Here is a 25,207-nt window from a genome sequence, read left to right on the forward strand (position 1 = left end):
GTACTTTGGCCAAATGTGACTTAATCTAGATAAAATCATAGCACCTGCTTGCATGTTTCTATTACCTTGCCAGGAGACTATACATGCAGACAGCTTGGAAGATGGTTTCTAGCAGAGGCACTTCTTGCTTCATGGCTCAAATGACCATTTGGTCCATCAGGGACAGACGACAGCCATATCAAACATCTCACTTTCTTGACACAGATCTGCTCTTTAAAAGGCAATTTCTCGTTTATTCATATGCTGCAGAACGTGCCTACAGTAACAGGATGCAACTACCAAATTCGGCAGAGACCCAGTAAAACACGAAATGGAAGTGCTTAGAGGTCAGACTTTCCTTCGACTTTGGTGAACAATTCACAGAAACAGACTTCAAGGCAGCAATCAGAAATCATCAAAGCAGCAGCATGAACAAGGTCTCCCAGTACCAACTTTTTTTCGTTTGAGTAGAGAAAAAGCATCTAGACAAAAAGAGTATTACGAAGCATCACTTTAAGAGGACTTTATCCTATTTTCATGCAAGCTCTAAATTTTCATAAAGACCCTTCTGTCTCAGCCTTCTCATTGTTTTCACCAGAAGCGATTTTAGACTTTACTCACTGACGTTTCAACCTCTTAGCAAGACAGCCTTATTCCTGGTCTGTATATACATACCATAAACCTCACTTCCCAATGCACTGCACAATACTTCAATGTATTCTAGAATTAAGTTTGCACTAGGTGTTCCAGAGATCAGATTTCTCTAATCAATGTAGGGCAGGGCAAAAGGATCTGAACCAGACAACCAAAACAACAAGCGCTATCGCAACAGTCAGAGCTCTTCCAGCAGGGCAAGAAGATACCTTTTTAAAAGGCTCCCTCCTCCCTCAGTGACTGCCCACAACTGTTTCCCCATAAGTAGGTGCATCTTAATTATGATTAAGTTTTCTGTATGTAGGAAGCACTACAAAATCACTCCCTGGTATGCCAGTTCTGCCTACCAGTGATTAAATACGCATAGGGAGAGAGAACAAGCAGAAAGTTCCAGAGGCTGTAGGCAGCACAGCACGCTGATAATATCCTTCTGCCCTCAGAGAAAGAGCCAGAGCTGGTAGATTGCTCAGCCTACATGAACAGCAATTTAAAGCCTTGATGTGGCCTGTTCTTAATGAAGTAAATATTCCTGTTTCCTTTTTTGGATGGAATACTTTTCAAGTTAAAATTTTCCATTTTAGCTAACAATGAGAAAACAAAGGTCTATGCAGATTATGTAGAATGCAGTCTTCCAGAGAACAACCTCAAAACCTTAGTGCCACTGCGGTTTTTTGTTTGTTCGGGGGTTTTTTTGCATCATGCAAGAGATGGCTCTGTCATTCCAGATCTCTCCTCCCCAAGCACACAATCCACACCAAAAGTTGTGTAGTGTAAAGGAGGCTTTGGGGCTTCCACGATGAAGCTGCAAAATGTAAGAACTCTAGAAGCTTCACTTAAGTTAAAAAAAAACAACAACAAAAAACCCCACCAAAACCAAAAGAACCAGCATACCACCAAGAAAACCCAACAACCGAACACCCCCACCACAAACTTCCTTTGAGTTAACAAGCAGTAAGAGACAGTACACTAAGCACTTATTCAATCCCATTTATTTGCAGCCATTCCCATGCACTCCTTTTTCACAGAATCACAGAATGGTCGAGGTTGAAGGGACCTCTGTAGATCACCTGCAACAAACCCCCTGCTGAAGCTGGGCCACCTACAACCCAGGACTGTGTCCAGATGGCTTTTCAATATCTCCAAGAAAGGAGACTCCACAACCTCTCTGGGCAACCTGTGCTGGTGATTGGTCACCCTCGCAGTAAAAAGTGTTTCCTGATGTTCAGAAGGAACCTCCCATGTTTCAGTTTGTGCCCATTTCACACAGGTGCTTAAAAATCACACCTAAGTGTGTTCAAGTAGTAGTCAGCTAGAACACATATGTTGTTAGTGTGCAAAATGGAATAGAAGACCCTTTAACCAAAAAAGCTTTAAAAAAAACAAACACCAAAAGACAACAAAACCTAAACATTTAAGCCCATTTTAGATGGTTGAGGCCTCACTATGCCACACCTAAATCATGCCACTTTTCCTTGAAAGCAACAATTCTGCAGCTACTTAGTTTCTAAGCATTTGTTTTAGTATGCTATTTATTGAACAGCTAGAAATCTTAACTGCTGCTCTACTGTCCAAGCAATTTATGTTTTCATCTATATCCCAAGCTGAAAGCTACTTTAAGGACAAGTCTTTATTGCTCGGTCACAATTCCACTTTTCTCTGAACAAACTCACCTTTCTACTTCAAATTTTATTCGAGTAAGTGTCAGCTGTAACCCTTATATCCCACTTGACAGATTAAGAGCCCTTCTTTCAGTGTTCTTGAAAAGCAAAAGCAGCCATCAAGGCAAATCAGGTCAACAAGTAGCATCCTAAGAGGAAAAATAACTAAGGAGGGTTAAGAGAAACCAAAGACCAATTCCAATCTCCTGCATACATTAACCATTTATTCCAGGTGAATTTTGGGGGGAAAAAAAATCCTGGTGGAAGTCAGGTGATAGATTGCATGTGACATTAGCTATGTGGCTATCAGAACACATTATTTGCCAGTGCACTAAAATCTAACACCCAGGAAGTAACATAAACTGAGGAGGTCTTAAAAGTTTCTTCAAATCTGTCCTGGATCTACCGTTTTTCTGAAACAGAAAGGGTGCATGCACAATCAAAAACAGTTTCTCTTTCTAGCACCAGAGGAATATGCATTTAAGAGATTCAAACCCTAGCACAAGCTTTCAACCCACCATTCAGTGAGGTGAGCACAAGGGAAAGGGTGTGGGGGGGGAAGAAAAAGAAAACAACACAACAAAAAACACACACACAACCACCAAAACACCAAACAAAACAACAGTCACAATCCAAGAGCACAGCCTTTTCCAGAGGTGAACTTCAGTGCCTACCAGCTTTCAACAGTATGCAACTTGGGGATGGTATCATAGTCACACACCCTATGGAACACACACTAACAATGTGGTGGGGTTAAGAGCTGGAACTCTTAAGATTAAAAAAACACCAACATGCCAAATAACTTTTGCGTATTTTGCATAAAACTTGAACCTTGTGCTAATTTTGCAAACTCATTAGTCCACAACAGTTACCAAATATTTAAGAAATAAGAACTACATGAAATCTTAGCGATACCAAGTTGATCAGTCCCTGAAATTGTAGCTAAAGCTACAGGTTGGCCAGAAGACATGGGTATTCCCAAAAATTCTGTTTCTTAAATAAACATCAGGAATCTAAGAATACATTAAATTCAAGCAGATTTAGAACTCTACTAACAGTTGACTAGCTAGCAGTACTACATGTATCAGTCTCAGGAACCTTCCCCAGCCACTACCTTAGACCACTTTATTACATAGAACAGTCACGTTGCTTTCTATTCTTAAAGGTCAGAGCTATATCCGTTTGTTCTCCAGTCCCAGAACTGCTCACTGCCAGGCCCTGTTGATACAGAGCAGTGCAAGTCTTATCCTATTCAGCATTAGGTCCTCAACAAGCAAATATTCTACGCTGCAAAAATCCCACAATCTGTCAGGTAAGATATCATCACTATTGCAGGTCTCATGCTAGGGAAGCATGCACATTAGATCAGTCTGAGTGGGTTCCTCTCCTCAGTCACACCTGTGTCCTGCACCATCCTTGTATCACCCCAAACAAGAAAATAAAAACAAACCGTGGCATCCAGTTCCTTTTGGCTCCCTTGTCATATGAGTTCAGTATCCAGTACAACCGCTAGGTCAAGAGCACAGTGCTTAACTAAGAAATTACTCAGTTCTGCTTGCTTGGACAAGACATCAGCAAAACATAAAGACTACACACAGCTGCATGAACAGCAGGATTCACATCAAACACTTCAGCATTTTCTAGAAAGGAATCACTGTGTCTAAGAAGTATGGTACATTTGCATGAACATGGAAAAACAATGAATTACTGGAGCATGGGAGTCTATGTTCATCACAAGCCCTAGCTGGGTGAAAGATTGAAGTGAGGACCACACAGAACAAGAGGCAAGCACACAGTATTTTCAGTAGGCTTCAATCACCTGTAGTTAATTTTGTACACTTGCTTTGCATTGCAGAAAGACCAAATCATTAAGAGAGAGACACCTTTCTTTGCTCACTCTATGACAAATACTTAATTGCCTGCACATTTATACAAGCAAGACCTTTATATCCTACAGTAATACCTTAATCAATGTTTTCCATTAGACTAAGAAAACATCTGAGAATTCAGCTAGAATTGGCCCCACTCATTTAAGCCTTAATGGCTACATATATATCTAGACATTGTTTTTAAACCACATATGAACTGCATTAAGACCACATGGTTCCTCTGAGAAGCTATAAGCAGATAGTGCTACAGTAATTGGAGGCATAGTCCCATAAGATTAAGTATTTCTGCAAGATATTTAGGAAGCCACTGTAAACTGGTGTTGGACACCTGAAAGCAGTTTCAGCGTCTGGAAGAGCAGTATCTGTTCCATTACTCTGTTGGGATAATATGCAACTTCCTCTTCCCCCCCCTCTCAATTTGCTAATAGTTAACATCAGTACTTTTGAAGACCTTACTTCCCATAAATGCCTTACAGCAAGTTTTCCAACAGTGTTTTGCATATTATCATACCATCTCCTTTGCTGCAAGTGACCAGACTCTGATTTAATCAACACTTGTAAAGAAACATCATAAAATAAATTACTCTTTTCTTGTCCTCCACAGATTCTGCTGTGCCAAGCAGCCAAACAAGGCAAAAAGACTAATTTCTTTAAGCCTGAATTTCAGGAAAAAAGAAATAGAACTGGGAAAAAGTCTAAAACCCACAGATACAGTTCAAACCTAACAGAAAGACAGACGGCTTGCCGAATATACACAGTGTATGAAACCTCAGACAAGGCAATCCTTTTCAGCCTGTCTTCATGAAGTTGAATTTCAGTCAACTTTTAGCAATACAAATACCATAATATAAACAATATCCCTTAAGGACCATAAGCAACACAGTAACACAACAGATTTTACAAGCCTTGAGCACCACTAGTTCCAGATATGGAAACAAGAAGTCATTTTATTGGCAAAATCCTACAGACAAGTCTTCCTCACCTGAAGTAAGGCTCATTTTTACTCTATTTCTACAAAGCATTATCCTCTCTGCTATCAAGTTTACTGTTGATTTTATTTCTGAAGAGGATATAACTTCATGATTATTCCAGCTCAATGCTTGGTCCTCTCACATAAATGTTGTGGTAGGGCATTTCCACCTTGAGTCAATGATCCACTCATTTCAAGGCTCCTAGCATGCCGAGACCTTTGTCAGGCACACATGGGTAACTGACACTGCTCACAGAGGATTTTCTTCATAAAGCATCGATCATAGCTACATGCGCACAGATGCAAAGTGTCAGCAGAAAGGATTCCCTGGAGCCTTTACAGCAAACAACCCCATCTTACTCTGGCACCTTTTCCCGTAGCAATAGCTCCTGTAGACTATGCCACATTAACAGACCTGCCTGCACACAGACGTCACGTACTGAAGAGGTATCCTTCACATACAGAAATTGGTAACCCAGTTCCTTCCTGTCCTTTTGCCAAAGTCCACCAGGGAGCACTGCAGTTGTATATGCCATGGTAGAGTGTCACAAACCATTTTCTGTAGTTGCTTTTGACAAAAGCCCTGTTGTCTCACACTCCAGTCCATTGTTACTATGACAACAGTATTACAATGCCTCCAAATTACCAATGTATGATTTCAATCATGGGTTCCTCCACCCCCACCAGCTTGGAGAGAAGGCGGCCTTATTCTCAGATCCCTTGCAATAAGGTTAGCCTGAACTAGACTTACACAGTGGGAAACATAGTAAGATTCAGCCCAAGAAGCTCTCAGTTCTGTGAATACTGACATTTAGAAGCTGACATAGCTCAAACAAGTGGTTAGAGGATGTGAAACCATTTAAAACCATGAACAAGAACTCCAGTGAGAAAGCAAATGCATTCTTCCACTCAATCTAAAACACGGAATTTTCAACCTACGGTTGCTGTTGTGCAAGCTTCATTTGAGAAAGACCCCATGAAGAAACAGTATAAGTAGACTTAAGCATATTAGGTCTTTGAGCCATTGTGTACGCACAGAATTTAAAATCATTTGCTACTCAAAGAAGCAGGGTTCCATACACACGCTGTAACTCACAGAGCAGAAAAAGACGAAAAGAATTCATAACCTGAACAGCCTGATGAGTCTGCTTCCACAACAACAGATTTGGCTTTGATCTGTAAGAATCTGAGTAATAAGTATTATTAAGAATAGCCAGGATTCTTATTTTGCATATCTGGACAGATAATAGATAGATGCTGTCAATCAGGACCAGATGGCCTTAAGCATATCAAACCACAAGGTACCTTCGCTTTGTATGTCAATGTTAACTGCAGGCAACAGACAGGGTATCTCCCCCACTGTACGGATTGTGTCCTCCTAATGGAACAAAACTCACATTTCTGGTACACAAGAACAGCCTAAAGTTCTTTAGACTGTCCCGCAGCTTAAGAAAGTTCAAATACAAGTCAAAGCAGGAATATTAACAATATTTAAGAATCTTCTGATATAAAAAGCAGCAACAGTTAGTTAAACTGTTTACAAAAAAATATGTGGAAGTACTCACTTGACAGAATTTTCCAACGCTTTTACAAGCCTCCGAATACCAGATTCCTGGGATGCCTCTTGGAATCTAAGCTTCCTTCTAGAACACCAGATCTCCAAGACAGTCTTTGGGAATTCAGTACATGTCTCCAACAAACAACATGCATAACCAGCTCCCAATGTACCTCGGTTACCAATATCCTCCTCTAATACTTATTAAGAAGCTACTAGTCTTCTTATAGGCTTCCATCAATCCAGCAGCTAAATCTATAGTCATTGTAATCATTTTTCAGTTAAGATGCTAAAGTCCCCCACACACACCTCACCCTGCCCCACTCTCCACCCCCCGAAACTGCACAATTTTGCTCTTTGATAGCACTTCCTGTGATTTTTTTTATTTTTCAGGTAGTAAAATCAGACACAGCTCTAAGTTTTAGAGCAAGACAGCTCCTCTGCTTGGAATGCAAAATGCTTTAAGCATTCTGAAATCTCAAAACTATCATAAATTGTAATAATTTCACTCTTTTTTGTATGTGCCTTCTTTGCAAGGTGACCAAATAGATGAGCAGTTCAATGATTGAGCAAATTACTATTTCTACAGTTGCTTTAAGGTTTACCGTGCACTAAGTTCTATCCATGAAGTACCTTTCGTAGATTATTTTTTTTTTAAATCACGACAGAAGGTTTATGTGCCCTGCAAGACAGGGTCACATCATATTCCTTCCACGTATTTCAGCCTAAAGATAGGTAATAGCAGAAGATAACAGCTAATGAATTCTTTTCCTTCCCCAGTCATGAGGAAGCACAGCAGGGTGAGCAATGTTTTGACATGTTAAGAGAGAGACATTTAAGTAAAGTGATCCCTATGTTAAGGGCAGGACCTGTATGTTGGAAAACCTGCTAGCTTAAAAAAGTTTTAGTTTGCTTGCTTGCTCCGTCTTTCAACTGCAGAAAGGGTAATGGAAAAAAAATCAGCTTCCACAGAAGTTCTCTCATCAAAAAGAGAGACAAATGCCTCTTGACGCTACCATTACAGATCACTTCATAGCACTGAGACAGTAAATTCATCTTTGCAGGAAGTTTTATAACTAGCCCAGAAGAAGCCAGTAAAAACATTGGTCTAGTGTCATATTAAAGAATTCCTGATGGATCCTTAGCACTGGATGGACTAGAAGTAATTTAATAAAAAACTTTTACAGTTTTGTACAGTGTTGAAGGGTGCTTTTCAGTAGCTAGCTTTTTTATTTCCCTAAAATTACTAAAGTACCCTGTATGTTCAGATCCATAAATCATGGCATCACCATAAAAGATGCTCAGGGTTTGCATGTTTGTGAAGAATGCCCTTAAAAACTAGGCAGGTGTATGACACCTGAGGTCACTTCTAGGCTAGAACACTTAACTAACTCCAGTTAAGTGTTCTCACAACACTTAACTGGAGATCCACCTAAAAAAAAAAAAAGTCTCTGCAGGAACAACTACAGCCTCTGCAGAAACATACACAGTGGAAAGCAAAGCAAGCCTGGACAGACTGCCTAAGCAAAGTTTCTGTACAGTTATTTTTAGCCCAGTTTTTTCAACAAAAAAATTGTGTGTTGCACAAACACAGTTTTAATAGAGCTGTTACCACTCAGGAAATACCTTGGAGCTACTCCCATTCAGTGCTCAGCAACCAGAAAACCAAACCAGAAAGAACATTAAGTTACCCTATAAATCTACTACACCCAGTTTTGATGTCTGTACTCTCCACACCAACCTTTCACCCTTGGGGGGGCGGGGGGAGCGGGAGGGGAAGAAAAAGACAAAAATACCAGAAGACTACATTTTACGGCTTGGAAGAGAGACATTTGAGGGAAGAAAAGATAGAGGCCTACTATAAAATCATGAAGGACATGCAGACTGCAAATAGAAATGACTGTTCACTATGTTCACTATTTCTCAGAAGATTCCTGAATGGCCTGCAATAAAAGTCATCAAGAATAATGTTTTAAAGAAAAGGAAGGGTTGTTTTCATCCTGCAAGACTATTAAATTACAAAATTCTCTTGTCACAGAACATCTTCAAAGCCAAAAGTATAGCAGCATTTAAGAAGCTATTAGATCTATCTTCCAAGAATTTTGTATACCGATGGCCATGCACAGTCCAGATGCAGCCTCTACTTTATCAGGTTCCTAAATTGCTGATTGCCGTGAGAAAGGATGGTACACTCAAACCATTCACAGTCTCTGAGCATCTGCTACATGTCATTGTTGGAAGAAAAGTGAGCTACATGGATCTTTGGTCTGACCGCAGTATAGACTTTCAGATGAAAAAATAGATCATCCTTTCTCCCCAGTCCAACTAGCAGAACAGTCACCACCCTGACTTCGCAACATTCCTCCAAACACACTTTGCAGTGTTCACCATTCATTCATTATTCCATGAGCAAATACGACACTGAGGAACAAAATGACTTTTCATTAGCTCTAGAAGCAGTCCACAGACAATGAAAATGCATCTTCCTGACAGATAAAGCAATCCTAGAAGCCATAAATACCAGAGAACACTATCTAACAATTGGCTTTAAAGCTTCAATACATTTAGTCCAAAAATTGATTGCATATAGCAAACAACGCTTTCAAATGGATTCAATTACTTAGCAACTAAGCAAATCCGTAGTGACTAAATATATTGTAAGAGATGGTCAGCAAACCAGCTGAGCAGTGCTTACTATCCTCCAAGATCTCCTACGCTTCCAGTCCCAGGACACAAAAGCAACTGCCACCTAAAAGAGCTACAGTCCATATTCCTCCCGAACTCAGTACATATGCATTCTGTCCCTTTAAGCTCCTACACTGTCCTATCACTGTAATATGCAACCTGTAAAACAGAAGCACAAGAAATCACATGAGTCATTTGCTACCTTACAGTTTCCTGGAGTTTGTGCATAGTCTCATGAGTTTTCATCAGTTCATGTACACTTTGTACTTCCACATAAGCTTCCCAGTGGCAGGGTTGGTACCTGTTAGCCAAACTCCGTTGTACAGCTGAGCACTTATGGTATGTATAGCACAAATAAGCACACTCCATTCCAAGGCCAGTACTAGACACAAGACCATTCTATAGTTGCAGTGCAATCACTACCTAACTTTTGCTTGTCTTCCCACTCCCCTTCAATGCCTTGAGTTTTCCTCTGGAAAATCATTATTCATGAATGTGCTGCAACTCTGCACTCTCATCAATTACCACTCTGTCCATTTTTCACCTGTAAAGCAGCCAAAAGAACTAGTGTTCTATACTAGACATGATAAAGAAAAGATGCAGAATGGGGTAACACAGAAGAAGGGAAAGAGAGAACATAAACTGGAAAATTCTATCCCATTACATCATTTGGAAGAAGATGCCACGAACAGGTAGCCAAAAATGTGGCTAGATGACTAATTCCTACACAGTCTATTGGTTTTCAGACAGATATCTAAGTTCAGCAATAAATTCTAGGTTATGCCAGGACTTCCAGAAACAATTCTTCAATTAATGCTTTTTAAAAAGCATGTCTTGGTTGTTTAAAAAGGAACACTCTAAGAATGTGTTTTTTACATTATTTTTTACAGGCCAATTCCATCCATCATATCTGTAATAGTCTACACTTAAGGTGTAAATAGCAGTACTGTACCATATATTCTACAAAGCTATTTAAGTATTCCTAGTCAGAATTTGTGCCCTAAGCAACCATTGTTCCATTATCCCTGTGTATAATGTGTTCCCTCAAAAGACTTTTTTTAAGGTCTTTGAAGATTTAATATAAAAATTGTATATAAGACTACTGAAAAGAAACAGGAGCTTGCTAAAGACAGCAAAACATGTTTGCCCACTAGATATAAATTGCAAACAAACTCACTGCAAACAAGAAATAGACTTCTTTGTCTATAACCATGTCCTAGCAGTTTTATGGAATCAACTAAATCCCAAAGAAGCATCATGCTATGGCACATACTAAATATAGTGACTTGTGACGCTGCCTTCGATAATAACTCTTGCGTTGACAGATCAAATATCTAATTAAAGTACAACATACATGGATATCCATAACTAAACTGAGCACAACAGCATCCTACTTGCTTGTTTTAAATAAAATAAGTTAAAAAAAAAATAATTACCAGACTCCAATCTGCCTGCAAGTAGCTTTGCAAGGAGAACTGCATCTAGTCCTGCAGCCCTGCCCAGTGCTTCCAAGGAACCCTACAACTGCAGCAGAGAGCAGAAGAGCTTTGGGATTTGACCAGTACCATGTGCTGAATATTTTACATATATGGATCATCCCCTTAGTCTAACAGCTAACTTTTAGAATCATAGATCTAATCTGTGCATGGAACATATAACGAAGTTCGTGTAATACAAGCCATAAACTTGATTCTGTACTTGCTTGCACCAAGGCCACAACTTTAAACGTATCATCAGTTCTTTGAAAGTTAGATCCAAATAATCTCAAATTACTGCCAGTACCGTACATCAAAATTGATGTACCACATAATCTGCCTGCCACCTTGATCTGACATGCCCAGTCTCCTCCAAAGAGGACCAGAGAGTCTTTAGACAAACCACCTAAAGCTACACCACCCATGCTGCCCCCCAAAATCATAAAGTATTCTGTTGCAACAATCTTTCATCTTATCACGTAAGAATGCAAAGGTGTTCTGCTGTAACCCCTTCTGCTTTATAACAAGGTTTTAAAAGATTGAGCAAGACAAATCTTTTCCAAAGCAAACAAACCCAGTCCTTCTTTACAGGTGTAAAGGAGTCTTTTACCATCAACCTTCTCCCATTTAATTGGTATTTTCTGTCAGCAGTTGACAAAGCCAGGCAGAGTCCAGCAATGAACAGATCAAATTACTTCCTTTAAGTCACATACAAAACTCCAGTTACTGACTGGAATTAATCTTACTTTTCCATTCACCATTGTCACAATAGTCTGTTACTAGGACCTACTATATCAGTGTATCTCTTCCCACAGTACTGCTGCATACCATACTCAGTAACTTCTGAGAATATTCTCCATATGTTTTAGCTCGCGCACAGAGATGAAATGAATGAAGTCCATCACATCCCTTGGAAAAAGAAGAAAGAGTAAAAAAAATTTTATTGGAGGTTTCCTCCAATTTTCTTTCCCTCAATTTTTGGTTGGTTGGGTTTGTTTGGTTTTGTTTTTTTTTTGAATGTAATGACATAATGCAATAAAGCTAATGCAAGAACTTGTCCTGTAGGTTTTGCAGCTGTCTCTGCAGGGATTTTACGTAATAAGTCTTTAAGCAAATAGACATTATCTGAAATTCTGAACATTGTGTCTTGTTATCTGGATAACTTAAGAACAATACTCACGTTCATGATCTTAACTGCGGTTCCAAAAAAAAAAAATAATCAAGCTTTCCTTTCCACATTTGATAAAATACACAATGTTGAGCAGACCATTTTATTCAAGTTAGTAGATGTGAGAAGAACCAGAATTGATAAATAAGTTCAAGGAACTGATCTGAGCATAAAAAATAAAAATAGAAGTTCCCACTTAGAAAAAAAGTAATACTAAGTATGCTGAGAAAAAACATAAAAGTTAAAAAACGTTTTGACTAAGAAGTTCTTTATATGTTCTAGATATATTTAAAATTATTGAAGTGTTCGACTTCATCTGAAATTGCTTTGGCTCCAGGCTACAGCACACACACTGAAGATATATAACCACTCTGAACAATGGTGTCCTGTAACTTGTATTTGAAAGCTCTAAAGGACTAATGAGATGTTTCCCCATACTGTATGTAATGAATGGTTAACCATCTTCCTAACCACTAAGACGACATCTAGAGCAGCCCAAAAAGCAAAGACTGTATACCTAGTAAATCTAGTTTTCTCAAGAGCGATGAAGAAAGACAAACTTCCATCTTCAGATTTTGACTATTGTAATTTAACAGAGGAGGAGACTTTACCTCCTCATGTTAGTTTTTTAGATGCAAGTTTAGCAAAGTTTGCATTATATAACATTAAAAAATTTGTCTTAAATGACTATCACTATACCTACCTGCTGGTTTAAAAGAAGTTAGCTTTTAAGAACAAGTGGTATCTTTCACCTTAAGTCCAGCACATAAACAATTACAACTGCACAAAACATATCTGGTACAGTTTCAATATAAGAAAAGACAGACTCTTACCAATACACACATCTATCTTCCCCTTGATAGCAGCTTCATGCAAAGGAGTGTAGTTCCAATTGTCTCTAGCATTTGGGTCTGCCCCTTGACACAGTAACAGACTAACCACTTCAGCATGACCAAAAGAGCAGGCATTGTGAAGGGGTATCAGCCCTCCGTCGTCACGAGCATGAACGTTGGCTCCTGTCTGTAGCAAATGCTCTACAACATCCTTCCTTCCAAAACCTGTAAGAAAACATATTTCTGTTCATTCGTCTGGTAAAACAACATGATTTAATATTTAAAACTGTTCACTCTTAGGTCAGTGTACAGGCATCAAACGATATTATTCATGTCCCTCTTCTACTTTTTGGTCCATTTCACCATAAAGTGAGACTATATTCACCTGCTCAAAAAAACAGTTGGTAGACGTGCTTACACTCATGACAGGGTGTAATGATACAGATTATAATACAGTGTTGTATTATAATCAGCCAGACTGGCTGTTACTCTATCTCACAAGGAAGTTCTACAATAGGCTTGCCATTCTTTTTCAAGAGAAGTTTTTTTATTAATTTTAAAAATTTAGTATAATATGTATGTACGTACTTAAAACAAGTGTCTTACATACTATCTCTTGATATAGGTCTTTCTCTTGGAGAGGACCTATAATAGGTTAATAGACACTGAGAGACAATGTCAGTGCTCAAGCAGAACAACCTTATTTCAACCCAAACTACATTCTTGCTCTTTTTCAAAAAGCCTGACTACCTCCAACTGATAAACTGATACGGAGAGACTAAGAAATCATCTATAAGTAGAACTGAGACCTCAGCTGGGAAGTAAAACCTCAGGAAGGCTCCAGCCTAGGAACACAGCCTCCATTATGGCCAGGAAAAAACATCACCGTAAAGCCAGCATCATTAAACCAACATGCTTCAAAATCCTTCATCACCATGCCAGCCTCTGACAAACCTGGAAAGGTTCTAGTGCCCGTATGTGCTTCCTATTGCCCCAAATGCCTTAGGGCAGCAGCCTCCAAACTTTTTTTGATTGTGCACCCCTATCAGTAAAGTATTTTTTGAGCATACCCCCCATTATATGTACATTTATAAATATATACATGCACTACTGTATTATTACAGATTATAAATATACACAAAAATATAAATTTAAAGAAGCTGAGACAAAGATTGAATAAAATTCTTTTACATTTACTAATTGTACAAAATACATTTTTCTTCCTGTGCCCCAATGAAGTATCTTGCACACTCCACTTTGGAGACCACTGCCTTACAGGACAGAAACAAAAATCAGGCATCAGGCCCAAGAGGGACAGTTTGAACTAAAACAGAAGTGTTCATTTTTGTATGAAGTTGCATCTCAAAGGTTGCATTGCATTTCTTACAAACCTCGGGGCTAAAAGCAGTACCACTGGAATTTTTAAAAGACTGTCACTTTAGGAGTTATTGTGTCTTCTGGTAATCATGGATACCAACCAGCTTAAGTACGAAGAATCCCACGTATATGAACTATGTTTATGAAACAGCTGAATTAAATTCTGCAGCAAGTGAAATTCCATCACAGTGGTGCTAACTGGCAGCATATAGACTATATTAACTTCACAGATCATGGATCGAAAACATAACTAAAGATATTATTTCCCTTCTAGAAGGCAAACACAAAGCTCAAGGGAAGCAACAAAGAACCTGTCAGTTCTCCCCCAGGTGACCATGTAACTCAGCCGCAGCAAAATGCTGCTAAAACAGTGACAGAAATGATTCTCAGAAGTCAGCAACCTCTGTGGCAGGCAACAACTCATGCACAAAGACTTCTCAAACTGGAACGTTATACCCCAGAGCTGCAGTCCCCAGACAGGACCTGCATTTCAATGAGTTAAGGCTCCTTTTCGCCAGAGTAGTGCGCTAGTTACAGCTATGCAGACTTATGGTGCAGAATTAACATGGCTTTCCCCCCACAGTCCATATGGTGAGATCTGTAAGCCAGGTCTAGTAGCTTTGCATCCACACTAGCTTATCCAGTTAAGGCTAATGTTCTAACTCGACATCCAGCTTTCAGTGAAGCTGCACGCTAGCCATTCGGCAGGAATTTACAGTCTCCTAAGTGAAGCACTGAGTCCTTCAACACCCTTTCTTCAAGGACAGAAGTTTTCTAGACACTGACTAATACTATGGTTAAGGCAGGCAGGGCCAAAGCAAAAAGCCCCTTTACTGAGGTTTATCATGGTTTGAGAGTTTTGATGACAGTTTAGCAATATCTTAATTTCTGCCTAAATAAGTATTCTTCTATGAGACACAAGCAAGCAGGTGGAAGACCAGTCTGGGGAAGCCATCATGGATATGCACACAGATACTCACAGGTAGTACAGACTGTAGCAGTTCACACCTTGGTTAATCCTGCCTGGTAACGTAGCCCAAAGGCTCCAGTTAACAAGTACAGCCTGGTTACTTTTGCATAGCTGTAAGGATTCCCCCATCCCCACTGCACAGAGCCCTCAGCTGCTTGCAGCACAGATGCTGGACCACTATGAATTACAAGTTAGCACACCGAGCAGATACCAAAGCATGTTTTCTTTAATACATGGGGATAAACAGCAGTTCAGCAGCTGCTCCACAAGCTGCTGAGCCATATCAGCTGCAGGGAGGGGCCCACAACCGGACTGGCACCCCACTCCGCAATCCAATTTTAGTCCATCGCTGCAGATGAGTCAAAGCTTTCTGGTACATTATATACTGATCACTTCACATTAGAAATTACACCACAGAAATAGAAACATACAAATCAAAACTGGTATTATTAAAAGTGATACTTATTTATCATGACAAAAATGTTAGCAGAAGACATGTTTTTCTTAACTGAGCTGTCAGCAAGGCCACTGCCACTGTAGATCATTGCAGCTTCTAGCAAAAAAACTGATTTTTTTTTTGTTTGTTTCTGTTATAAAATAGTCCAGGAACATCACCTGTGAGACTTCAAATAGAAAATGACAACTTAGTGGGTACAACAGCAAACAAAGGGTATCTGGTCCCACAGCAAAGCTAACAGGCCTGAGGCATAAATACCAAAAAGCAAGTCCTCAAGGTTCCCATGTTTATATTGTTCATTTGACTGTCAATGGAAAATTAAGCAAGACAAGAATTAGAAAAGGATGCTTTCAGGTAAACAGTAAATCAACAGATTTTATTAGCCTTTTGTTTTTATAGACTGAACTACTAAAAATTGTGCTGAAACTGCATGAGCATTTGCTTTACACATATTTCTTATCTCTTGAGGAAAAACAACCTGACGGTGCCTGAAAACCCAGATTCCTTTTCAAATTGTTCAGTGTTGTGATTTTCAGGACTACACACATACTTCTTCAAGGTAATGCTGGATGTAGGGTCATCCAAAGGTATCTTTGGAAATGCCAGCATTAAACACTTTACAGTTTTTGGTGAATTAGCTCTTCTGTTCAGTCCTCAAAAAGCACAGTAAAGGTTACTGTGATTTTATCCTACCAGACCACCCATCTTTCGGAGAAAAAGTAACCAATTAAGAGAACAGCTTGCCTTACCAGCACCACAGGCAAACCTGTAAGAACTTGAATAGACAAAGTGCCAGAAAGTCTTTAAAATGATCACACAACCCAATCTGACAAAGCAGTTGTAATTACTGAAACTCCTGCAGTATCAAGGTCACCTTTTGTAAAAAACAACAGACTCATGCCAAGCCATTTGTGACAGATGAAGCACATATAATTCGGTTGAAACTGAGGAAACCGATGACTTTAAAATGTCATACATAAAGTCATCTTTAAGATGACTTTAAAAAAAATATCATACTCTTGCATATTTCCAGTGCAACGTTAATTTACAAAGCCTATGGAAGCCTTCCTGAGAAAGTACCTCTAATCAATGATCCCAAAACACAATAAAATAGAAGGTTCCTAAAGAAAACATCCAAAGCCAGGGTAAGCATGGAGGAGAGTCACATTTAAAGGCCCAGCATGCAAGTTGTTTTGATGAGATTCACCTGCCAGCTCCCAGAGCACATTCATAGGTAGAGTCCCTTATTAGCCTGGGCTATTTCACACAGGTAAAATGCACAAGCTTTGCATCGATTTTAGCTTCTTCACACAATTTAGAAGTTTCAGGCAAGTCACACTACCTCGGAAAACATATTGCCCAGGAGAGAAAGGAAGCAGTAATCCCATTATAAAAAAAGCAGTAGCAAGAGAACACCCTAAATTCAAGGGTGAAACACTCATCAGTCAAACCAAAGAAAATGCAAAAATTCAGAGCAATTGACAGGCTCTTCATTTCTCCAGTCATCTCACAGAAACAACTGAAGACTAAGGCTTGGCGAAAGCCAGGAGATGGACATAGCTATGATAGCTTTACATAAATCAAGAGACAAGCAGACAACTGAAAGAAAACACCACTTAACTAGTTCTTTGCCAGTGATGTATTCTTGCCTTTTTTCCAATTTATACCTGTCACTTTAGGCTGAAAATGAGGAAAAAAAAGTTGTAGGTAGTAAACTGGCAGCTTGAAAATTAAGCTAAATAAAACTTTTAAATGCCCTAAGACAAGGCAGCACGCAGAGACACCACCAAATGCTTACTACTGCTGCCAAGATCTGTACTACTCCCCCTTCACACCCTGCTCACAGCCCACAAGCTTGTCTTGTCCCATCTCTTCTCGTGGCATTGAACCTAAGTAACAAGAGGTAACAGAGTGAACAGGTTGAATAACTGATGAGGGAGGCGATACAAGGAAAGCAACAGGCACATCAGTTGATACCTTCTGTTACGCGCTCCCGTTAGGGCTTCCATATTAAACCTGCGTTCAGTTTTCTCAGGGTAACAGTTTACAGACATTTAATTACTAACACTCACAGAAGCCACATAATTGGTTGCCCAATTTCAAGACTCATTTTCAGAAAGTTTGGTAAAAAAACCAACCAAATAAATACATGGATTTCCCACTAGAAATGGAAGAATGCTTTCCCCAGTGAGTACAACACATCAAGTAGTCGGTTTGATCAGTTTAAGTACAGCTGTACAGTTTCATCCACTGCCCAGTTAATGTCACTTGATCACAACATAGCATGAACTCCTCCAAACGCCAATTCCAACCTCTGCAAAGCTGCTGTTATGCGAAGAGTTTAAGTTATCACATGGAAGACTTACAACTTTCACTAGGCATTTTTCCTCCTCCTTTCACCTGCTTGCTTTTAACACACTGACTCCAAAAGGAGTTAAATTTTACAAAAGTGTATAATAATAATTAAGCATACCTACAGGTTTTACTGTGATCTTAGGCAAAGCAGGAAAGATGCTCTTACTAAATGTAGTCCCACTTGTTAGAGCACTAAACATAGCTCATATGAGAATACAAGCCGTTGAAGTGGAGAGGCACACATCTTAGAGAGACACGACCTTTTGAGAATGGTTTTAAACTGTAAGCAAAGGATGGAAGAAGTTCAAGCTAAGTCATTGCACGTCTCTTTGCTTTAGTACTGCACATTCCAAAACTAGATTTTTTTCCCCCCAAGACAGCTCTTCCAAAAGCCACCAGCACTTCTCCCACTTCACTAGGCAGAACACAGTTAAACTGAGTGATTTAACTAAGTAAACTGAAGAGCCTTCACACTGTGAAAAAGGGCACCTGGTTCAGTATTACCAAAGGTCTGAGATTTTGCATTTATATCCTCTTGTAAATTCCTTCAAAGGATTTTAAATGGGAACGAGATCAATACATTGTACAAAGTATCGCAAGAGCATTCAAGAGAGTAAGTTACCAGTCAAAGCAAACTGAAACTTCCTAGGAAGTAATATGCTTGTGACATTAGCAGAGTTCATGTACTACAAATGCTATAAAAACATAAAAGAAATAATTTCAAAGTCAAGGCCGGTAATTTATCAATTTTTCTTTTTACATTAAAAAGTCTGCATTCTGCAGGCTCTGAGTCTATAAGGCTGCCAGGACATTTCCTAATTGACTACACAATCTGCACTCTTCATTCTGTGTATATGAACCCAGCTGAAAATTGTTATTACCCCTGCTTTAAGTTGGACAAGGCAGAATTAATCAGTGACTTCACTATACAAACAACTGTTTGAGTAAGGTCAGACGTGTCTTCCTTGGCAAGGATGTATCAGACAACCGCAACAAAATGAGTCAGAGTAGTTTAAGAATGGTATCTCAAGCAAGGCTTTCCAGAGCAATTTAAGCTAACCTGTTGTACATTGCACCATGAAGTGGAGTGGTCAATTCAGGTGCCTCTGCACAGAGTAGAAGCGTGTCATAAGTTGCCAACTACTTGTTGCCCCTTTCCCTCAAGGAACACTCAGTAGCCAGTTATATTAGTTCTACCTCCTCAAGTGCTTATCTCACACATGTTGAGGAAGCTTGCATTTTTATGACTAACAGCTTGCTAGTCGACAAATCAATTTGATCAGCTCTCCTCTTAAACTCTGACCACTGACTATTTTACAACCCAAGTGAGATCCCTTTGCCTTCAGTATTAAAGTTGTGTGCTCCAGAAATTTCCCAATTAATAGTTATATATGTTAGCCTTCATAAAAAGATTAGTATTTCCAACAGTTATCACTAGTGATTTCAAAAGCACACTTACAGAAGACTACTTTCCCCAAACAGCTTTTTGCCATTACTATAGATGCAAGCAGAAAGAAAACAAGGAATATTACTGATGCTCTAACAAGTCACCCTAAATCAGGTTTCTCCAAACCTGATTTTGGGCTGATATCAACAAGAGCACTCCAGTCTGTGATCCTAACTCCATACCTTCCAAAAGCCACTCTGGAAACCTTTACCTCTTCCTCATTACAGAAGTGGGCATTGAGCCACAGTTCAGCAATTACTAATAGTATTCTCTTTATCCTTGGGTTAAATGATAGAAAGAGAATAACTGTAACGCTAAAAGAATGTGTTGCTTAAGAACTTGAGGGGGTAACTTCATGATTAGAAAAAAAAAAGTTAAACTTCTCATTAAATGGGTGTGGAACTGGACAAGCCTATGACTGTGGCTATTTGAAGAAATTAGCTAGGACTCAGCTTATTTCTATCAGGTTCATCCACCTAGTTATTTCTGAAAGAGGCGCCATTACTAATGATTTACCAGTAAGGCATGGCCTAACCATATGAATCAAGGTGTCAGCAGCAAATACATATATATCCTTTTGTAAGGCTAAACTTTGTTTCAGAAGGGAAAAAGCAAGTCCATTACCAAACCAGTTCCTAGAAATTCTTGCTGGCTCTAGGAAAAAGCTGGGATTTCAGACAAAAGGTCACAGGAGTCCTCCCTATCTAGGCATATTAAAGGTAGAAAGAGTCTTAGAAAGCCAGCCTTGGTATGTGAGTGCTGTAAGTGGAGGATGACACACAAAAATGAGCCATGAAAGCATCCCCTGGCAATCTGCTTCAAACACAATGGACCAATACAGCCTCCCCAACCTCAACTACATAACAATTCACAGAAAATATGGAAAATATGTACGCTGAGAGTAAAGTCCCACTCTACCCCATGCAAAGCATACCTAAATGTGATACATTATCACATGGACTGAAATCATGCACCCATTAAAAAACCAAGTCAACAGCACGCCCCAAAGGGGGAAAAAAAAAAAAAATCTACCTCTCACATACATGCTGAACAACCAGCTCCTTCGGTTAAGCTGAATAAAAACGCATTTTGTCAACTCTGTTACAACATCATCACCAAAAACAGGATTACCAAGCCAGTTTACAAGAACAGACAGCACAGGCATAACAAAATTTTTCAACTAGTGATGGGCATATAACACAGTAAAGATATTCATAATCTGGTAAAATCAACAATGACAATTAAGATCCTTCTCAAGGGAAAGAGCTAACACATCTCTAGATCAAAGAAGTGCAATGGAAAGGCAAGGGAGTAGAATAGTTTGTCTCATTCAACGCAGTTTGAAGATGAGAACCATTAAGCAGAACACAGGATATTCCGATGAAGATGGTGGAAAATACAAGAGGAAGCAAGTTACCTTTAATACCAGTTAACACTCCAATTGTTCAGTGGAACTCCTTACCACAGGATGAGAAACCCACGTAAAAACAGGGTCTTGCTCAAATAGTTGCTGAGCTACAAACTGCACTAAGAATAGTCAGAGAAGTATCAAGTACAAAGAGGGCAAGCGTACCCTAGACATCTGCTTTTAGCCACTAGCAGAGTTAAAACCTTGAGCCAAACATACCTTTGTTCGTGCCTAGCACAGCTGCTTTTTAAATTTTTTTTAATTATAAGCAAGCTAATTTTCATTGAAAAAAATGAATGCAAGAGATATGAATACATTAATACCTCCACTTAACTTCTTTTTTGTGTTTTGAAGTCACTCAATCACTTTAAAATCTTTAGAATCTGCTTCTTACTCTGATTCTTGCATGTTGCTGGACAAAATCCACAGCCTACGCTGGTACCAGAGACCCAAATATCCTGCAGTCCACACAGCAGTCAAGACCCCACCAAGCTTTCCTCTTTCCAAACGTGCACTTCTACAGAAGAATCCCTCAAATCACTTGGAAAGGAAAAGCTGAACACCGCACATCCTGAAAAACATTCAGGATTTCAAGAGAGGCTCTGACAGAGCAACGGTCCAGTTAGAGGATGAACTCTCTATCACCCTGGTATGGCCTAAATATTAATTTGTGCCTTATTGATAGCTAACTAAAGCAAGTCAGATTTATTCAGCACACTAGCTGACATTTCAGCACAGAGCTGAAGAACCGATTTCCCTTCATTCAGATCAATTGACAATTCAGATATCCCAGATAAAGAAAATCTGGATAACACTGTTGCTTCAACTTGATGTGCCTGTGCACACTTTATTTGGAAGTGGATAATGGACAGATGACTCCAGTGTCTAGAACAGATTAAGATCTATCCTCAGCTTTTTAAATAATTGATTACAGAGATTTCAGTTCTCACCTTATCCCCAGCTTACATATATGCTAAGGATTCCGAGTGCTCTCAGAAGTCACCCATTTTATCTTCCTTCTGCCATAAGAAAGGAGATAAAGGTGATTTTGAAACTAGAAACCTCACAAAGCTTAACGAAACCTGAACTTAGTGCTTTTGACAAAAAACTAGAACTAGGGAAGTTGTCCTTCCCTATTACAGTAAAAGTAACTTAACTGCCTGGCATTGCAGCCAAAAAGGACATCCGAGAAAACCAGACAGAGTAAGGAGAAGTCAAGTATCCGGGGGAAGGAGGGGAGGAGGGAAATCCAGCTACCTCCAAAATTGGTGAATAAGAAATTAGAAGAAGAATTCCTCTATCATAAATCACAAGATCAGAAATGGAACTCTCTCTCGTCATTTAAGAGTTTAGCTTCAAAAGGTTTGAAATAAGCAGTTTAAAACACTGCATATTGCACCCTCCAACTCCTGTTCCCCCAGTGAAGGCCACAGAATTCATACTTAGGTATGGCTCATAAAGCATGAGCCATTATGCTTCATATACACAGCTTCATATACACAGTAGACTCCTATGCTCATAAGCAAACAAGTTTTATTTCTCCTCTTGCCCAGAAAGGAGAAGGAAATCAAATCAACAAACTGCATCGCTCACAGATATATACTGCATAAGATCAGTTGCATCCAAACAATGTGCTTACAGGCCCTTCCAAAATGCAGGACCCCAAGATCTCCGTAATAAGAAATACACCTAATACGTACAAACATGAGAAATCCATTTGGACTAGACATACTGCAGTGATTTGAGATAAAATATGTATGGTAGCTAAGGAAAGTCTCTAGATCTAGGATGATAGCTACAGGAATTTGTTAGGTATGAAAACTTCATCTGCTGTTTTCCTCATGCTACAAGAAAGCACCTTCCAGTGCTATTACGGTAACATCTTATTGACACTGTCGACTTTCAAAGCCTTATCCCCTTAAGCAAGTTTTGTCCATATCTTCTCTAATCAAAGTAGAAGTTACAACTACAGCTTCAGCACTAGAGTTTGTACTAGCACTGAAGTTACAACTTGAGATCAGAGTTTAAGGGGAAGCAGCAAGGTCTAATTTTAAGTCTGAATCCAAAACAAGCAGAGCGGACTCGAGAAAAGCTTTCCAAAACATTAACAACTTCACATGCACACATGTAGTTGTACCAGCATTATGTTCCAGGGCTCACTAAAATGAAGTCTGTCTCTGTACTGCAGAAGTGCACTGTGTTTTAAACTCCACTTGTATAAGGTCACACTTTACTGGTAGAGCTCAGGGATCAGAGAAGGATGGAAAGGAAACAGCTCAGGACCAAAAGTTCCATCGTGAAATACCACTTGTACTTTGAAAATGAAAACAAACCCATACAATCTCAGTGAGTATTATCTGACTGATAAATTGAACACCATTATTCAGAATTCTAGGCAACGCTGTGCCATAAAACATTCATTAGCAATTTCAACACAGCACTTTAGAGCCATATGCCAGCATTTAAATACCAACTACTCAATACAGCCTTGTTAATTATTGTAATTTATGTGTACTAGTGCAGCACTTAAAGCTCAGACAAGATCTGTGTCCCTTACTACATAAAGTCCAGTCCCGTAACACTGTAGGACATGTCAGAAAGCCCTCAGCCTGACCACAGACATAGCAATTGTGCAAGTCCTAAGTTAGGGCTGATGATTTAAAACATCTTCCTCATTTTACTTTTATCCTGAGCTTCACATGCCCTATGCCCCCAGTACAGAATGTTCTCTTTACAGACTACGCTAACCTGTAATAGCTGTACATCCTAGAAAGTAATGTTTACTTCCAGTTAACATAAGCTGTTGGATCTCACTGTTAACAACTTTTACGACGTTATTTCTGATCACACTGACATCTCTTCTCTGCACTAAGAGGCGTATTCTCTCCTGGACACACATCTGTAACTTCTGATCAAGTTCAGTTGTTCTACTTCACATCCTTCCCCAGCCTGCTAAGACCACAAGAAATGCAGAGATAAATCAACAGCTATGGCCAAATAAAAGGAAAAAAGAGTCACACAAGGCATCAACTTTGCTTCCCGTCAAGTCTACATGAATCACATAGACTTTCAAGAGCTACTACAATACACATGAAACCCTTAACTTCAAGCCGACTTTGTCCCCAATTCCAGTTTCTCACTTCCTAAGCACACACGCACAAGTTTGCAGCCTAGGTGTCAAATACAGAGGAAAAACGTCTGTACTTTTAGATCACACAGCCACCCTTACGCCTCCGGGATCTCCTCTCCCACTCGTTTCACCCAAAGGGGGGATCTGCTTCCATTTTATCACGGGGAAAAAAGAAGGAGATTTAACAGCCGTCTCCCCAGTCTGCAGCGAAACGCCGCCGGGGAAGCGCGCTCACACGCCTCCCCCCAGCTTCGGCCCCAGTTCTCCCGGCCCCCGAGAAGCTGGAGCTCCGCTCCCCGAAGCCAGGGATGCTCCTTCCGGGCAGCTGGGTCGGGCGCGGTGCCCTCCCTGTCCCGAGGCGCTCGCTGACACTGCCGTCACCGGGAACGGGCGGCCGGACCGACCCCGGCCCCTCCCCGGTCCCGGTACCCACCGGCGGCGAAGTGGAGCGGCGTGGACTTGCGGCCGGCCATGTCCTTGGCGTTCACGTTGCCCGTGTCCACCAGGCGCTTCACGCGCGTCACGTCCCCATTGCGGCAGGCCTCCAGCAGCTCGCGGAAGGCCCCGCTGGCCGCGCCCGGGCCCGCCGCCTCGGGACTCTCCGCCGCCGGGCTGGACGCGACAGACGACGACGCGGACGAGGAGGAGGACGAGGAGGAACTGCTGGAGCTGCTGACCGAGCCCGGCGGCGGGCCCGGGGCGGCGGCGCCCGTGCCCTCCGAGCACTCCAGGGCCGGAGGCCGCTCCGCCTCGGGGGGAGCCTCGCCTTCGGGGCCGGCCAGGCTGTGGCGCTGCGCGGCGGGGGCGAGGTCGGCCGGTGCCAGGCTGGGGCTGCGCGGCGGCGAGGCGGCGGCCGGCGGCGGCGAGGCCGGCCCGGGCGGTGGCGGCGGGTGATGATGATGGTGGTGCTGGGAGCGACGCGGCGCCGCCATCTTCGCCCTCCCCCCTCCGGCGCCACCCCCCTCCCTCCCGGACCCCGTCACTGCGGCAACGGCGGCAACCCCCGCCCACACTTCCGCCCGCGCCCGGCCAATCCCAACGCGCGGCGCCCGGACGTGACGCCCTACGGCGGGCCAGGGGCGGAGGCGCGGCCTCACCGGGACCGGCCCCACGGAGGGGCAGCGGCTCGCGCCTGCCCCCTGGGGGCCGCCGGGGTGCGGCGGGGACCGGTGGGCGGGGACCGGGGACGGGTGGGCG

The 25,207-nt window shown here is 41.0% G+C and overlaps 1 protein-coding gene across 1 annotated transcript in view; it reads right to left on the reverse strand.

Moving 5' to 3' along the window:
* TNKS (tankyrase) overlaps positions 1–24,984 on the reverse strand; it is a 143,366-nt gene extending 118,382 nt beyond the window's left edge. The window contains exons 1-2 of the mRNA XM_063335294.1: positions 24,444–24,984; positions 12,867–13,091 (exon numbers count right to left, since the gene is read on the reverse strand). Coding sequence (XP_063191364.1) covers positions 12,867–13,091; positions 24,444–24,942 — 724 coding nt within the window. The 5' untranslated portion in view covers positions 24,943–24,984. The remainder of the gene's footprint in view (positions 1–12,866; positions 13,092–24,443) is intronic.
* Between the last annotated feature and the right edge of the window lie 223 nt (positions 24,985–25,207).

The sequence above is a fragment of the Chroicocephalus ridibundus genome, chromosome 5 (genome assembly GCF_963924245.1).
Source record: "Chroicocephalus ridibundus chromosome 5, bChrRid1.1, whole genome shotgun sequence".
Taxonomy (NCBI): Eukaryota; Metazoa; Chordata; class Aves; order Charadriiformes; family Laridae; genus Chroicocephalus; species Chroicocephalus ridibundus.